The following is a 16,791-nucleotide window of genomic DNA, read 5'->3' as shown; positions in this document are numbered from 1 at the left end:
CTGCTCAGTAAGTGAACGAACTAATGACAGGACACTGGCTGTGTAACGGAGGACTTGGGAGAAAAAAAAAACACCAGCAGTGGTGGAGAGTAACGAAGTACATTTACCGTACTCTAGCACTTTTCTACAATTTTGAGGTACTTGGTTTTTTTTTTCTCGAGTATTTCCAGTTTATCCTACTTATGATTTCCCACTACATTCAGAGAGAAATATTATACTTAACTACATTTCGTACACTATAGCTTTAGTTATTTTTATGATTAATATTTTACACTGGGTAATAAAACAAACATTATTAATACACAACATTGTTAGAGATTAAACCAGTGGTTTCCAAATTTTTTGGCTTCTTATATATTAAAAAGTTTCCCTCCGAAACTCCTCATATTTTGGGGGGTTTTCTTTCTTCCTCTCCCAAGAGGCCTAATCTTCTGACAGCCCTTCAGTTTTATCTGGTGTTCCTGGATATAAAACTATATGAAGTAGTTCAAAGCCGCTCCACCTGCAACATGCTGCTGACTCTGATGCTTCAGTTTTATTGATCTAATGAGGTTGTATGTGATAATATATCAGTCAGACGGACCCAACCAATAATTTGACTGGCATTTTGTTGCTAATACCTATTTCTTTTTTTTTTTACCTTTATCCTTCTACCTCTGTAAAACGTAATAAACATTAAGCCTCATGCTCCGTTTCAGAGGCGGTGTACTAAAAAAATATATATATATTAATTTCACACGTGGGTAATAAAAAGTGCAATGAAAGGCAAAACGTTTCAGTCAAAATTGGAAACCTGTGTAGGTAGGTTTAAAAAAAAAAAAAAAGATCTTGTAAATATTGTTGAAACTCAAGACTCATTTCCTTTCTGGTGCAATTTCAGTGACAAAACTACATTTGAATACATAAGAAATGATCTAATGAACCAGTAAAGTGTGACATTATAAACCTCACGTAAATGTTTTATTTTTTTAATTTGTATTTATCTATTTATTTAGTAAACCTGTCAGTTCATCTGCAGCCACGTGTGAGGCTGTCCTCCTGTTTGTGTGAGAGTCGACGAGGGGCCGAACCGGATGTGGGACCTGAAACCTTCAGACGGGCTTTAACCGACAAACCATAGTGCTTCTGCAAATCCCGGGACCTCAAAGTCACTTTTTTTTTTTATTTATTGCGTTTCAGGAAACGGGAGAAGTAAAGAAGCGTTCATTATACCGACTTTCCTTTGCGCCCCGAGGAAACGAGAAAGTGTGAATCATCTGCAGGTAAAACCGGACTGACGCTACTGGCTAACTAGCATAGTAGCACGTCAGTTGCCTTTTTTTATTTTTTATTTATTTGTTTTTTTTTAAACAGGAGAAGAAAGCCACGTGGGGAGGGGGCTTGTCATTTAATTAGCAACCGGACAGCGCAGCTAATTGTCGCTATTTCTTTGTTCCAAAAAAAAAAACAAGTATTATCCGTGCTATAGCGATATTGCTAATTTAGCACGCGCCGCTAGCCTCTCGCTCCGGCTCCCTTCAGATCGGCTGATTTCCGTTCAGCTTCATCAGCTCGTTAAATGAATGAAGACAGGTGGGGGGTTTATTTAGTTTTTATATACAGGTGTACAATGATCTGCGCTTTGTAAGCTTTGCGACTCCCGGCCGAAGCCCATGTGTGTCCAAGAGACGAGCCGAGTCCAGGGGGGGGGGCTGCGGTGACGGGGGACCTGCTGCCGGCGCGTCGCTGCTCCGGAGTCCACGGAGGCGGGTTTTTTATTTTACTGAGGCGATGCAGCAGCAGCTGAAGTAACACGCAGCTTGATGGCAAAGTATAAAGTAGCAGTGGATTCATTTGGGGGGTAAAAACTAAAAACTAAAAAAAAACAACCTGACATGTACGTCACATGTGCGCCAGCTGGCTCCGACCCGACGTCGCACCAACACGTCAGGTTACTGGAGTTCATTTGAGTCTGCGGTTCTGCAAGCCAGGGTTAAGTTTAGTCTTGAGCCTTAGTTTGAACCTGCAGGACCAGCAGCGCGTGCCAGTCAGGTAATGTGACACTCATCTTTCCCAGAATTATTAATACTTTTTTTTTTTTTTTTTTTTTGCCAGTGACTTTGTGATGTTTAGTAGTGATTAGATTTAATGTTGTAACGGTTCATGTTGTGTGCAAGAAGCAGCTGTGGTCTCGTAGTACTTCCAGTAAGTTATGTTAGACCGCAGCCAAATTGGAAATCCATTGATAACGCCTTTTCATAGACAGAAAAATAATGAAACATGAAATGAATTATGAATTCATAATGGTTGTTCCACACAGCTGTTGTAGATCCACCTGTTAGTGTTGTGTTTGCATGCAGCTGACCTTGACAGGGGATACTAGACTGATGTAGTGCTGGCTAATACAAATGACTAATGTCTGTTTTTTGTTTATTTTCTTTCTTTCCTTACACAAGGTGTGTGTGTGTGGAGGGAGTTTTTTTTTTTTTTTTTTTTTTTTTTTTGGTTCCATGATCAAATTAATAAAACGAAGCCAATTGCATCTGCAATCTGTTAATTTTCTGAGGATAATTACAAGCTGCTGTCTAATCTTTTCATCTTTGGTTACAATCATTATTACTTCACTTTGACCAAAGGGACCCCTATTAGCTATTGCACACATTAATCAGACAAAACATGATAAATGATCACTGTCATGATTATGAAATTTAGTGTGATGATTCATTTTCATATACATAATTGAAATTAATGAATTAATTGTATTTTTTTCAATTTTATGCCAGTTATAGTATAAGCCTAATCATAATTTCATAACGCACATAAAACTAATGAAGAAAAAGAAGAGCAGCCATTTATTGTTCGGGGTGTAGGCTTTGCGTTTTCTGCTGCAGTGACTCTATTTCAACCTAAAATCAGCCCTTTAATTATAATGACGTCTTCAGAGGATTTTAAGTCTGTTTTTTTTTTTTTTTTTTTTTCATAAACTGAAGTGTAAACGTATGAATTGTATGATAAAACATGCGCTTATTGCAGTGGGGTCCAAATTGGTTCAAAGCTCGTATGGTTGATCACCCGAGTCGTATAAATGCACTCGTCATTTGAACAAACCGTGTTGGTTCAAAGTGCAGTGATTTGTCTGTTTACATTTGGTAATCTGTTGATCACCTTTATCCGCTCATCAATCAGAGTGTTGCCATACTGGACTTTAAGACATGCAATACATGCGTAGATAAGCCTTTATCTAGGCAATGGCAACTTAGATTATAAAGGCAGGCTTTTGTAGCAGACCGGCAATTTCACACATGAACTCCTCCTCCCCATTTTGCCGTTGGTGCCATTATGTTGCTGCCTACAGCTAGAAGGACCTTTATGTATCCTTGAGTCTTAGCAGTCATCACTTCTTACCGTGACCACATCCAGACAAAGCGCTGAGTCAGCTTTTAAAGGGTTGTAACTATGTTTACTTTACGTCTACCATCTCTTTGCCATATTTGTTAACCACTTCCCGTCCTGTCTGAGATGAGCCCTTCTTCAGAGGCTTTGCATAAATGCGTGTAGTTCCCAATTTCCCCGTTTAAATTGTCATTGCTCACTGTGATTATTGTTATGAGTGGTATATGAGCCAAAGGGGAGGTCTTTGAAGGTACCATATGCAAGATTTAAGTCTCCTCTTGTAATACATGCTGGTGCAATCAAAGAATTGTTGGATTTGAGCTGTTTATGGGATTTATTGTAAAGCAACCAAGATGCACACTGTGACACAGTGTGAATCTTACTTGTATTATTTCCATATGTAATTTTGTAATGACAGTGATATCTTTTGTTTGTCTTATGAACTGTGAAATCTAATCTTGCCAGTAGTGGGATTTAACCAGGGTAAGTGCTAGTTCAATCTCTCTTGCTGTATTTATCACCTTCCATGTTAGTTTTGGCTTTCTGGCCTATGAGTGCATGGTCATAATCGAAGAAACGGAGCAAATCTGGAGGGTTGTTTTACCTGCCAATTGTAAAATTTAAACTTTAGTGTTCATCAGTGATGCTGCTTTAAAATAAGCATCTCCCATTTGGCCAAACAAACAACAACTGACGGTGCTCTCGGTTGTTGGGCGGTGCAGTGGTGCTATCTAAGGATTGACAGCTCTTCATGCTTTGAATGCCCTTCATTGTCGAGCTATCACATTGTATCTTTATCTCTGTTTGTATTTGGCTTTATTACCCAGTGGTAAGGCCTTAGGACCGTAGTGTAACCTTCGACCCTGTTTGCTTCAGTAAACACTTGACAGTCTCTTTCTGCCTCAGGCTTCTGTCTTGTCAGAACCACATTATCGTGGTCGGTGGAGGAACCCAAAGGCCTTTGTTGGCTTACCCTCAAGCCCTGTTTGCCACCTCTGTGTGGCTGAGCACTGTAGGTCTGTTGTGAAACATTTTCCATTCTGCCAAGAAGAGAGAGAGCAAAGATTGTCTTTAGAATAATGTATTCTTCTCCAGAGGGAAAGCACAGCGTGGCAACACATGGAGTTCATTTAGGGAACTATTGATCATCTCTTTGGGCTCATCGCTTACTTAATGTTACGTGTTACTAACTGGTGGCCAATGGCAGGTTGAATTGTGGATATCTACATTACGTTTGGTTACTAGCACAAGAGATGCCATTCTGATAACTCCACCCAGGCAGTGAGAACCCGGGTTTGTTCGTTGTTAATGTTAATGAAATGTGACATATCCAGGGTGCCCATAGCCTGCTAATCAGCACTAATCTGATTCACTGGATTAGAGGACGGGAATGTTTGCAAGACACTGCTTACAGTACATGTGTGCCTCCTTCCTTCCTGAAGTGAGCCATCTTTCTAGGCGTCTTCCTCGCATTCATAGTGGGCTCCAATAACAATCTACGGTGGCGTTTTTGGTGTTTTATTTATGCACTTGCTCTTAATGGAGATTTGTTCTTTTTAGGGACTTTTGATTGGCAATACTTTGGTCTCAAGTAAGGTCTTGGTTGATTAGGCAGTTCCTCCAACTGGTCCAAGGATCTGGCTGTTCTTGCTGCCATCATCATAATCTCCCTCTTTCCTTCTCTGGGATTATCATGGCCATGAACTAGGACAGCCTGTGACCATCCACTGCTCTCTGTAGGCCTTTTCTTTGTCTTTTTTCTGGCTGTGAATTGGAGGTGTACCAAGAGCCAAAATGCTGAACCAGAGCGCTGTCATGATATTCACTGGAATTTGTGGGGCGTTGGTGGTCATGGCAATGGCCTACTACGTCTACTGGTAAGTTAAATGTGCGAGAGGTGGTTTGGCCTGTGGCCGCAGCTCGTGGAGACGAGTCCTACCACGTTTATTAGAAACGAATAAATCTAGAAGTGAGCATAGGACTTCTGGGCTTATCTCAGCTGTTCACAGCACAGACCATTGCAAGCTCAATTAATACGTCTTGACAAAGTAGCAGTTCCTGCCAAGTTGTGGCTGCACTTTGACATTTTTTTTGCTGGTGTCTGTAAATATACATTTGAACAGTCATATTTGGAAGAAAGCAGTGGTTATTTGTTTGTACAGAAGATGTAGTCAGGTGATGCAGAGCAGAAGCGGCTGGCCAGCCTTAAGCAGCTTTAACCCAGTGAGCATTACTAATCTTTCCTCCAGGCTGGGTTTGCTAGACAAACCAAGTGTTTGTCTTTCTGGACTCCTCTTATTTCAAGAGAACACCTGTATTTGTATTGACACCTTCTGAAAAAGGTGATTTGTTAGACAGCGTGGCGATTTAATGAAGTCCTAGTTTTTTAAGCTCAATATTGTTGAGATTTTATTTAAGTTTAGGTAGAGGTTGAAGTGTGGGCACTTTGATCCAAATGGAGTTGAAGTGCCTATTCTAGATGCTAAACTATTAAACCAAATAGATGACATGGACGACACTGATCCAGGCTGGGAAACGCAAAATTGTTAACTTGATATCGAGAAAGATTTACCTTGACATGACTGTTGTTTCGTAGTAAATATATTGTGTAGAAAAGGATGAAACTGGAGTGAATACCTTTTGTAATGCTTTAGATGACACGTAGTCACACCATATAACGCAACCTCAGCAATGCGAACTGATATTATCAGGTGTTGCTTGCTTATCACGGATAAAGCGGCACTGCCTGCTGATAAGAAAGAGCAACTGCAGTACAGAAAGGTCAATGGTGTGCGTTAGGAAATTAAAAGCTTGTCAACAATTATTGATTTGTTCACAAACATTCTTCCTTTGCACAGAAAATCTGTAGAAATGTTTGTTTTATCAGTGTCTGAGGTTTTTATTAGCCTGACTGCCAGACTTTTGCTCAATGCTCCAGTTACATATGTGATTATCGTCTGGAAACCCTGTTCACACACTTGGTACTTAACATTGTTCTGAAGGCCTTGATTGACCACTTAACACCAATTCTTACATCTCGTATGTTAAATATTGCGGATAGTTAAAAGTTTTTACAAAGGCAGTGTTACTGCACATAGTCAATGGGTAAAATACACTTTGGTGACTCGTGGCCGATATTCAAACTTGAATGAAAGTGTGTGGTTGTTCCGTTATGACTTCAGGCGTGAACACAGACAGGAATGTGTAAAGGAAGACTCGACCAAAGTTCACGGTATCCTTGGAAATATGTCTCCGAGCTGTTACGCACACGGTGACTGTTTGTAGCCACAGCAAAAGGGAACTTCTGCATTCGCTGCTTGTGGCCATACAATCGGTCAGTGGCTGATCGTGAAGGGAGAACATTCAGAAATGGGTTCAGATACGAATACGAGCACCAGTTACTTGGTTTCAAGAAATGTCTTTGATCTCGCAGACTCGGGTGAAATTTTTCGATGACATTCACATGTAGGCAAAAACATCAAAGAATTGATAATCGGCTTAACTAGCTTGATGAAAGCGTATCACAGCTTGTTTTTATTGTTACTACAGAGCAATCAAAACAAATGAGTTAACGGTTAGGGCTCGCCCGATCGTGATGTTTTAGTTGACAATTTAGTGTCATGCAAAATTTTGCTATTAATTGTTTAGTTGTCTATTTCTGTTGATTTAATGCCACTATTATAGTATAAGCCTAATTACAGTTGGCCAGTAAATCATAGCAGAAGAATTAGATTAATTCGTCAATGGAGCACCAGTCAAACCTCAAATGGTGGAAAATGACGTCAAATATTGATATTGAGTTTTCAGTTGAAGGACAGATGTACCATTTTTACTTCCAAGATGTAAACCTATAGCTTGTACTGCAGTTTATTGATAAGCAGGGTTATTACAGACAAAAACTGCCAGGTTGAAATTCCCCAAAAGTGTCGCATTAGCTACAAATTGAACGTACTGTGGTGTAACTTCACCCTCCCAGTCTGAACAAAAGTCACATCTGTAACATAATCCAGAGACAGCTGTTGAAGTTTGGACTCAATGATACACATGTACAGTGGCCAGTATTTTAACACTTCAGAGATATTTTATTCACTCCAGATATTTGTAAATGCTTTTTTGTTTGCTGGCCCAAAAGTCTGTGAAACTTGGATGTGCATGTAAGATTTAATTTCCCTACCGCCCAGGCCACTTCATTAGTCTGTGTATTGTGTTACAGTGCGAGAGGGATTGATTGCATTGGATAAAAGACTACCCACAGTAATCTGGCGTTGTGTCAACAATGGCACAAATTAAGACCGCTCGGTTTCTGTGGGCTCAAATTGGGGTCAATAAGATTTTGAGCTTTGAAAGTGATGTTCATGAATAATTCCAACATTTGTAGTTGTAAATAAACCTGTTAAATAAAGTCGACGCTGTCCATGTGTAGAAAAGTGTTTGGAAAAAATAAAGTACACAGTGTGACTGAAATCAGTGAATACATTATACCAGTGGTGATGTTACAAGAAGACACTGTGAAAATAAAGGGGCTTTTGTGAACATGTGATACAAAGCACAAAACCAAGTGGCCACCCACCGTGAAATTACCCGTTAGTTTGTGAACTGCTTGTTTTGAAGCCTGAAGTCTGGCATTTTTGCTGTCCTGATCTTTTTTTTTTTTTTTTGAGCCAGAAATGAGGAACTCGATGATACTATGCCCGCCCACCTATACCAGAAACATGACTGCACCCCAGGCCTGTCAATTAAACCAGGCTGCCCCACAAAATACCTCTCTTTGAGGCCTAATATTTACTTATTTGTAGAGTTATTTTCTGATAGACCACCAGAACTCTGTTCAAAAGGAGTGAATTCGGTGAATGACACCAGAATGACTTGAGAAAAACAATATTGACTGTGTACTTCATTAAGAGAAGTTAATTCTCTGGTAGTCTATTGAAGCCTGTACTGTACTGTCTATACTGTGCATTTTATATTTAATATATATATATATTTTTTTTTTTACTGTTATTTTATTGCTTTGTATTGCTTTCCTGTATGCTGCTGTAGCGGGGGGAAAAAATGTCCCCTTGGGGATTAATAAAGTAACTATCTAACCGAAGCCAGAGGTTTTTGGGAGCCTGTCCCTAGTGGGCCTCAGTGGTATTGCATTTAAAGGCACTTCTGCATTTGCCTCGGGTCCTGAATGCTTTAAAGCTCAAAATCTCCTCGACCCTAATTTGACCCTGTAGGTTTGCTCTTTACTGAGACTGTCCTTGGAAGAAAGGTGGTGGAGACGTGAGGTAAACGTGAGTGTAAACATACTTGGATTGCCTCAAAATGGAGACTTTCATGTTTGTGCAGAATGGCTCCTGGGTGTCTGCTTTTAGACTGGACCTTTACTGTGCTGTGTAAACCAATGATGTTCATGTCTGCTTTTAGACTGGACCTTTACTGTACTGTGTAAACCAATGATGTTCATGTCTGCTTTTAGACTGGACCTTTACTGTACTGTGTAAACCAATGATGTTCAAAGAGACTAGTCATTTCCGACTCGATGTGAACAAGACCGTATCTGTGGTTGAGGACCGTTCTGTCAGCGGGACACGTGCCCGGCACACAATGATGTTGCCTTTTCCTTGTTGTCCGGCATGCAGTCAAACAGTAAACGGCTTCCTGTTTTTTTCTGGTTTGCTGGCACAGTTGTGGCAGTTTTACTATCACTGTTCTGTTACTAGTATAATAAAGATGGAGCAAATATGTTCATAGTATAATAAAGATGGAGCAAATACAAGATTAGCCCTCAGAAAATCAAACTTCATGAAGTAGAGCAGCATTGATGCTTTACTTTTGAATCACATCATGCTCCATATTCCAAAGTACAGTAAATTCACGTGAGATTGAACTCTTCTTTGTTTAATACTTACCGTGTAGACAAGCTAAACTTGGTTTAGTGCGGTTTAAATTTGTTTTATTTACGTAGATTAAAAATGTTTTTCAACAAACCCAACGGCACAACGTGAAACAAAGCACGTAGATGTCGACCACAGATTAGAAATGGTTCAGCTTTTAACTGGCTTGACCTACACTTTAATGAGCTTTGATGCAGATGTGGGGACAGTCCTAGTCAAAGCTAGTTGGCGTGTTGTCATGGTGATTGATACCATAATTGATAATTGTCGCGCAGAACGAAAAACGTGGATATATTGGTGAACAGTGTCAAATTGGCCCTTTGGACAAACTCTTAAACATCTTTCTTTTTTTTTGTTGCATAATACAGAATCAGATCCATCTTTTTTCCCGTCTATTAATTGTCATTGTATGCTTCTCTGGCCTATCCCATCATGCGTTGCATAAACACAAAACAGAGCTCATAGTCAGACACCGTCACTGACATCAGGGCGATCAAATGGAGGAGAATTAGAAACCCAAAAGAAACTCTCACAATCCCAGACAGAGCTGGAGATGTGGGGATCTGTTTGGGCTCCCGGCGGAGTGTCTTGGGCTGCTGCTCTTCATTATTTTCAAGATCAATCATGTTCTCGCACAGCTCACTCTTTCTGGCCAGCAGTCCAAAGTTTTTTTTTTGTTTTTTTTTGTGTGTGTGTGTGTTTTTTTAAGGGGAAGAAAGCAGCAGGTTTTTACATCAGATGTGAAGCCTGAAGCTGAACCACGCTGAACTTTTTTTTTTTTTCCTTCGCTCTCCATTTTGTAGACTATTAACATGATACCGTCTGTATTTGAGTAATGTTTCGAGTTATATTTGTGTTCCTGTGAAAAATATTGATATTTAGCCAATGACATTGAAAATGTATTCACTGTAACAAATCTACCGCACCACCATGCTGCGCAGATCAAAATCATTACAGCCAAAATAATAACGGAGTGACCCTTGACTTACTCATACCGTTGTGTGTGTGTGAACTAACATGCCACATTACTTACGAGGGCTTCGTCCTGCAGTGGCAGCTATGCTGTCACAGCATTTAACATTCGGTGTGTGTGTGTTAACCTGCCACCCACGCTGAGAGTGATACAGGCTATTTCTGACCCTCTTAATGTATTAGCAAACATAATTCAACCTGTTTGCGGAAACACGCACGGGGCACTTTATTAAATTCTGCTGTAATGACGCTGAACTGCAGCCTTTTCTGCATCACTCCCGTCCCCGTTTGCTCAACCTCTCCCTTTTCTGTCTTTCAGGACCGTGCTGTTGGCCGACGGTCCGTGTAAACGGGGCTTGTAAAATAATTCCACCGTGGTAAGAATCCCCCGCCGGTTTTTATTTCAATTTCTTTAAAGCACATTTTCCTGAAGAACGGCAGACTTAAACGACCTTTTTGTGTACGCTTTCCTTCTCGTAGTTCGCCACCCTCCAGGCCTTTTTAAAAAAAAAAAAAATTTCACCTCGTGCCTTATTTAGCTCTCGGCACGTCTCTCTGTACAGTCGTTCTCATCGCGGCGTCGCTTCCCTCTCTCTCAGGTTGGTCGTAGTGTGTAGAGAGGAGCCGACTCCGCTCCTCAGCCATGGGTCTGCTGGCCAACCTGAAGAGCCTGTTCATCCTGCAGCTGCTGATGGGCTTTGTGTTTGTGGTGAGCGGCCTCATCATAAACTTCATTCAGCTGTGCACCTGCATCCTCTGGCCAATCAACAAGCAGCTCTACCGCAGAATCAACTGCCGGCTCTCCTACTCCCTCTGGAGTCGTAAGTAGACGATGGTCCCGTCTGTTTTTATGGAAGATTTGTGTTGCACTCGTACTTTCTAAATTGGTAAACCAAAAAAAGACGGCAGGGGTTTTGAGCTGCCGTCGTCTCGTGGGCATCGGACGAAACGGATAAAGCTGAAACACTTTCAGATTATATTCAATCTCCCTTTGATTAAATATCAGCCGTGGTGCCTGGCCTGTCATGTGCACTGAATTTATTTGAGCGACTCAGCTGCTTTTAGGAACTCTGAGGACGGACATTAAATTTGCACCGCAATAATTATCTAAAAGAAATGCAAAATAAGAAGAAGCTAAAACACTCGTGTAGATTTGCTGCTGGTTCCCTGGAGGGTTGTCGCAGTGATTTGAAGCATGAATCACACGATTGGGTACTTTTTAAAGTGTTGTTTTTATGCAAGATATGAGTAATGAAATGTTTCCGTTACTCATGCTGCCTCATCGTGTCTGTGTAGAGCTGGTGATGCTGCTGGAGTGGTGGTCGGGCACAGATTGCACCCTATACACTGACCAGGCTACGGTGGACAAGTTTGGCAAGGAGCATGTCATCATCATCCTCAACCACAACTTCGAGATTGACTTCCTGTGTGGCTGGACCATGTGTGAACGATACGGCATCTTAGGGGTCAGTTAAGCACCGAGCTACGACCGCTGATACTCGAGCTTTAAGATATGTGCTCAAACCTGCGTCTGTTTTTGTTTGAATTAGAGCTACTCGCCGTTACATGCTTCTCCTCATAACTTCAGCGTGAAGTAAAAACCTGCACTTTTCCTCCTCCTCTAGAGTTCAAAAGTGCTCGCCAAACACGAGCTGCTGAAGGTTCCTCTAATTGGCTGGACGTGGTACTTTCTAGAAATCGTTTTCTGCAAAAGAAAGTGGGAGGAGGACCGACAGACTGTCTTCACAGGACTGGACAGACTTAAAGACTACCCTGAATTTATGTGGGTAGGTACACGTCAGACACGCTGTGTTTGTCCATTTTCCGGCTTGACCGTTCTATTCCATCTGCATAAATACTAATATCGACTATTTGTGTCCACTGCGCATGTAGAAAGTGAAGAGACTCGCTAGCGCTGTTAACTCTGGCTCAATGCCATCCGAGTACTAAAACCCTCTCCCTGGACAGAGCTGACGAGAAGCATGTCTTTAGTTTCATCTTTGAGATGAGGGTCGTTGTTTGAGCTGCACGTCCAACATCAAACTCGCTTCGTCTGGCCGTTGATGATTGATCTGTAGTCATCTTTACGTGACCTCTAATCTTACAGCACCACACAGGTTTTCCCTGCAAAGCTCCTGATCCCGGTAGCAGCGTGTTGTTCTCCTCCTGATGTTGTTTAACGGAGGCTGGCAGACAGCTTTTAGTTGCGACCTTGTGACGGGAGAAATGCATTACAACCAGGCGCCAGTGAAAACGCAAAAGAAGGAAGAACAACACTTGCGTATACTAATCAAAATTTTTATTTTTTTTATTATATTTTAACGACTGTTCAGATACACAAACTCTCGTCCCATCCGTAGAATATTTCTTTACATTTAAAACATGGGTCTTTACTTCCCATAGTTGTGCTTACGGGTTTCCTGTTCAATGAGGGATTGTAACTCAATTTATAGGTGATGGCTTAAGCTACAAAGTTAAGACCCACGTTGGAATTTAATGGGTCTTAATTTTGTAGCTTAAGCCATCACCTATAAATTGAGTTACAATCCCTCATTGAACAGGAAACCCGTAACTATGGGAAGTAAAGTAGATCAAAGGTCGAGCTGACAGTTGGCCTGTAAGCTTATTTACAGCGAGCAGTTTGAGTCCTTATCCTTCTTTTGTACTCCGTTATTTTTTTTCTTTCTCACAAGTTTGACAAAACTTGGAGGGCGTTTAAAACTTTGCGGACCGTGCTCGTGTTCCCACATCTCTGCTCTTGAGTACAGTGGTATTACTACCACTACAATGGATAAAAAAAAAAATAAGTTGTTATAAACTGCAGTCATCCTTTTATTTGCTTAACAACACCTCCGAGTTTCACAGGAAAAACAATCTTATCTGTTAAAATTGTGGGAAATGATGCTGCAAGCCCTTTGACCGACTTTCTTTCGCATGGATTGATCTTGGCACTAAGACCCAAGTACAGTTCACCGAGTGCGTCAGCTGTATTTGAAACATCTCAGCAGGAGGTGGTGTGTTTGTTTTACTTTCCTGTAAAATGTGTTGAAAAGGACATTCCTCTCCAGAAACAGGCTTCAACCTGCTTCAGGACACTCTTTTGTTTTAGTTGTTGTTTGAATAAACAGAAACATACGTGGGAGGCATCTCAGCTGGTGACAGCAGGCCGGTCTGTTGTCCGTCACCCTTTTGTGAAACTTGTGAATCTGTCCTACAGGTTTCCTCAGTGACTCCACCAGATCTAAAATTAGGTAGATCAGCAGCTGATCGAATTACCCTCCAGGTCGAGCATCGGGCTGCTGCTGCTAATGACAATGCTTTCTACGTTTAGATAGACAAACTAAACTCTCTGCCATCCACCCGTCTGCTTTTTAAAGAGATGCGATATAAGGACTTGATCTTGGCGTCGTGTTACATCGAGGTGAACTTGATCCGTTATTGAACCGAGAGAAAAGAGGTCACCTCAAGCCTGTCAATTTTTTTTAAATTTTTATATACGTGTGTGTGTGTGTGTGAACACTAACTGACTTGAGAACTAACACTGCTCGCCTCCCTCCACAGTTTCTGCTGTACTGCGAGGGCACCCGCTTCACAGAGCAGAAGCACCAAATCAGTATGCAGGTTGCAGAGAGTAAAGGCCTGCCCAAGCTCAAATATCACCTTCTACCCAGAACCAAGGGATTCACCACCACACTGCAATGTCTTAAGGGCACAGGTGGCGTACCAAAAACACACCAAAAGCTTGTCATGTTTAAAATACACGTTCTTTTTGTTGTTCTCATTTAGCTTTTTCCTTTTCTTGCAGTAACTGCTGTGTATGATGTGACTCTGAACTTCAAAGACAACCAAACTCCCACTCTGCTGGGCATCGTCAATGGAAAGCAATACAAGGCTGACCTGAGTGTGAGGTGAGTGCCGCCAAGACCCACCGTTCGCCGTTGCATCATCAGCTTTTGTAACAAGGACGCACGGCGCTGCCAGCTGTGCCGAGCTTCCTCGAGTGTAAAATGATGAATCAATTTGAGCACTTTGGCCTCCTTCCAGCTGCATTTTTGTCCCACAACAATAAAAGCGATGGTGAGACTGGCCGGGCTCCCGGCACGCTGATGCTCTCGGAACAATAGCTCTGATGGTCTGAGCGCTCCCCCGAGGGAAGAGCTGGTTGGGAGATGGAAACGGAAAGGGAAGGCTCCCACTGAAACGGCTGGGAAATCCACGTCTGAACTTTGGAAACACTGTTGATTTAACTCAAATTAAACCATGAAGAACAGGAAAAACTGTAGGATTTTTAGTTTTAAGGTCAGCAGACTGGAGGCAGTTCAACGTGCCTGACTGAAAATCACTGGAGTTGATAAGTGAGGTACAATGAGGCAGAGTGGACATGCGTTTTAGGCGAGGGAGCCCTCTGGTGGTGAGAAGCTGCTACTACACGTCTTAAGTGATATTAAGTGTGTGTAACATTTTGAGTAGATTGATCATGAAATTTTTTTTATTTATTTTTTATTTTAATCTTTGTCTATTAAATACTGACTTCACTGGCAAAGAAAGCTTTAAATTGGCCTGACCCGCTTAATGTGTGAATATGTGTATACAACAGTTCTTTTAGGTGGGTTTTCATCTGGAATTATGACTGTGGTCGAAACATGTACGCGGCAGAAATAATGAATTTGAGAAAGAAAAAAAAACACATTTTATGATGCAGTTCATCAGGTTTTAGGGCAAAAAGGGACTTTGCTATTCTTATGAAGGTCACTCAGCTCTGCATATTATTCGTATCACTTCCTTCTCTGTGTTGTGGAACTGTTTAATTTTTGCTTTGTTCTTTTTCCGTTTAAATTGCAGCACAAATTAGCAAGCCCTATTTTATTTTATTTGTCATGTTTCTGAATTTGGTGGCAGGATCTATCAGTTGTGTATTCGGAGTCTGTTTCTGATCGTTAAGACGAGGCCTGTGAAGCTGTATATAACTCTGAAGCCAAGTTGTGTATTGAGTCGTATATAATTACCTACCGTTTCCCATCCAGGCGGTTCCCTGTGGAGGAAATACCAGATGATGAGCGGGAGTGTGCCAACTGGCTGCACAAGCTCTACCAGGAGAAAGTAAGACCAGATTAAAGGAGCTGTTCGTCATTTAAAATCCAAACAGGAGCCGTCGCAGAAGTTGAAATGCACATCAAGAACAAATCATTCTTTTTCTATGGATTTGACGTTTTTTTTTTTTGTAGAATCTGAATGATACTAAACTTTATTGTTCACACTGACGTCGGTGCACTGAAGCGGTGAACTTCCCTGGGACTGTAATCATTTTCGATATTCTTAGATTAAAAAAAGAAAAATGTAACAATTTCAAATTTACCCCAATGATTCCCCCCCCCCTCCCTACATTATGTTCTGTAAAACATTTGTTGTGGTTTCAGAATAACCACAAACATTTCCTTCGCACGTCACAGCGGTGCAGGAAGTGTTCACAGGTGTTTCTCACTTCACCTTGTATCTAATTCTGTCACATTTAAAACTCTTCATAGATCAGGTTTAAGGGAGGTTACTGTTGTTTTTAAATCAAATTAAACCACGTTATTCATGATCATTGAATCCAGTACAAACCATTTCATTTCTTCATCCCTCAGGATGCCTTACAGGAAACATACAGCAAGGAAGGCAAGTTCCCCGGACCCACAATCATCCCACCTCGCCGGCCATGGACGCTGCTCAACTTCCTGTTCTGGGCCACCCTGCTGCTTTCGCCCCTCATCAATTTTGCTTGTGGAGTGGTCGTCAGCGGCTCCCCTCTCCTCATCATCGGCTTCATCATCTTCCTCATCATCGGTGGGTAAAACCTGCACCAGCGGCTCACCGAACGAAAACCGACGCAGCTTCTTTCTCACCTGGAATGTCGTCATTGTTACCTGACCTTTTTGTATTACTGTCCTCGTTCGCCCCCCCCCCCCTCCTCCTCCTTTTCTTTCCCTTTTTCTTTTCTCCTTTGTTCTCTCCTCAGCCTCCGTAGCGATCCGCCGCCTCATAGGGGTCACCGAGGTGAACAAAACGGGCTCCAGTTACGGCAACGTGGAGGCCAAGAAACAAAACTAACGTGCGCCTCCCCCTCCCGTGTACGGCCGTTTCTGTGCTGCCGCCCTGCGGCGTCGCGCCTCCACCCTAACTCCATCCTCCTCCTACTGTCGAGTCAGTTGGTAGTCTGGGGAGGAGACCCGGCTGTGAAAACATTAATAGAGACCAGAGTTACAAATTCTTAACGGCACCAGAGCGAGAGAGTGTAGAGGGTCTGGAGGGGGTGGGGGGGGGGGTCCAAGCTCTCTGGTGCATCACAGAACATGGGGGGGGGGGGGGCATGCAGCACTGTATTCACCTGCATCCTTCTCGATCCAGCTCCCCCCCCCCCTCTACTGTCTAAGCCCCGTTAATTCTCCGCCACGCCCAAGGTTAAACCTCCTAACACGTCTGAGGTCGCGCGGGCCGCCATTCAGCCCCCATTTTCTGCTCGGCGCCGCCTGCGTCCACTTCCCGTCACGGTCGGTCACCAGCAGATCAGGGAGTGAGGACGCGC

At 42.2% G+C, this 16,791-nt stretch overlaps 1 protein-coding gene across 2 annotated transcripts; it reads left to right on the top strand.

Moving 5' to 3' along the window:
* The first annotated feature begins 1,070 nt into the window (after positions 1-1,070).
* Positions 1,071-16,537, top strand: agpat3 (1-acylglycerol-3-phosphate O-acyltransferase 3). 2 transcript variants are annotated; one of them, XM_069698632.1, is made up of 10 exons: positions 1,071-1,262; positions 10,546-10,603; positions 10,826-11,047; positions 11,523-11,692; positions 11,852-12,013; positions 13,788-13,941; positions 14,032-14,134; positions 15,251-15,326; positions 15,854-16,052; positions 16,225-16,537. In XM_069698632.1, the coding sequence occupies exons 3-10, from the start codon at positions 10,870-10,872 to the stop codon at positions 16,314-16,316; spliced, it is 1,134 nt and encodes a 377-aa protein (XP_069554733.1). In that variant the 5' UTR covers positions 1,071-1,262; positions 10,546-10,603; positions 10,826-10,869; the 3' UTR covers positions 16,317-16,537. The 2 variants fall into 2 exon arrangements, with proteins under 2 accessions (XP_069554733.1, XP_069554734.1); XM_069698633.1 differs by lacking the exon at positions 1,071-1,262 and adding an exon at positions 1,580-2,031.
* Positions 16,538-16,791: the final 254 nt, after the last annotated feature.

This window comes from Brachyistius frenatus, unplaced genomic scaffold, assembly GCF_029030835.1.
Source record: "Brachyistius frenatus isolate BFR_SWC_R1_liver_20210118 unplaced genomic scaffold, ASM2903083v1 Contig_27, whole genome shotgun sequence".
NCBI classification, from domain to species: domain Eukaryota; kingdom Metazoa; phylum Chordata; class Actinopteri; family Embiotocidae; genus Brachyistius; species Brachyistius frenatus.
This window is presented reverse-complemented; position numbering and strand designations above follow the sequence as displayed.

Bases quoted from the DNA above. Each gene is read 5' to 3' on its own strand.
- agpat3 (XM_069698632.1), top strand. From the start codon at position 10,870: ATGGGTCTGCTGGCCAACCTGAAGAGCCTGTTCATCCTGCAGCTGCTG. The intron at 11,048-11,522 runs GTAAGTAGACGA...GTGTCTGTGTAG, and splicing joins CTCCTACTCCCTCTGGAGTC to AGCTGGTGATGCTGCTGGAG. The intron at 11,693-11,851 runs GTCAGTTAAGCA...CTCCTCCTCTAG, and splicing joins AACGATACGGCATCTTAGGG to AGTTCAAAAGTGCTCGCCAA.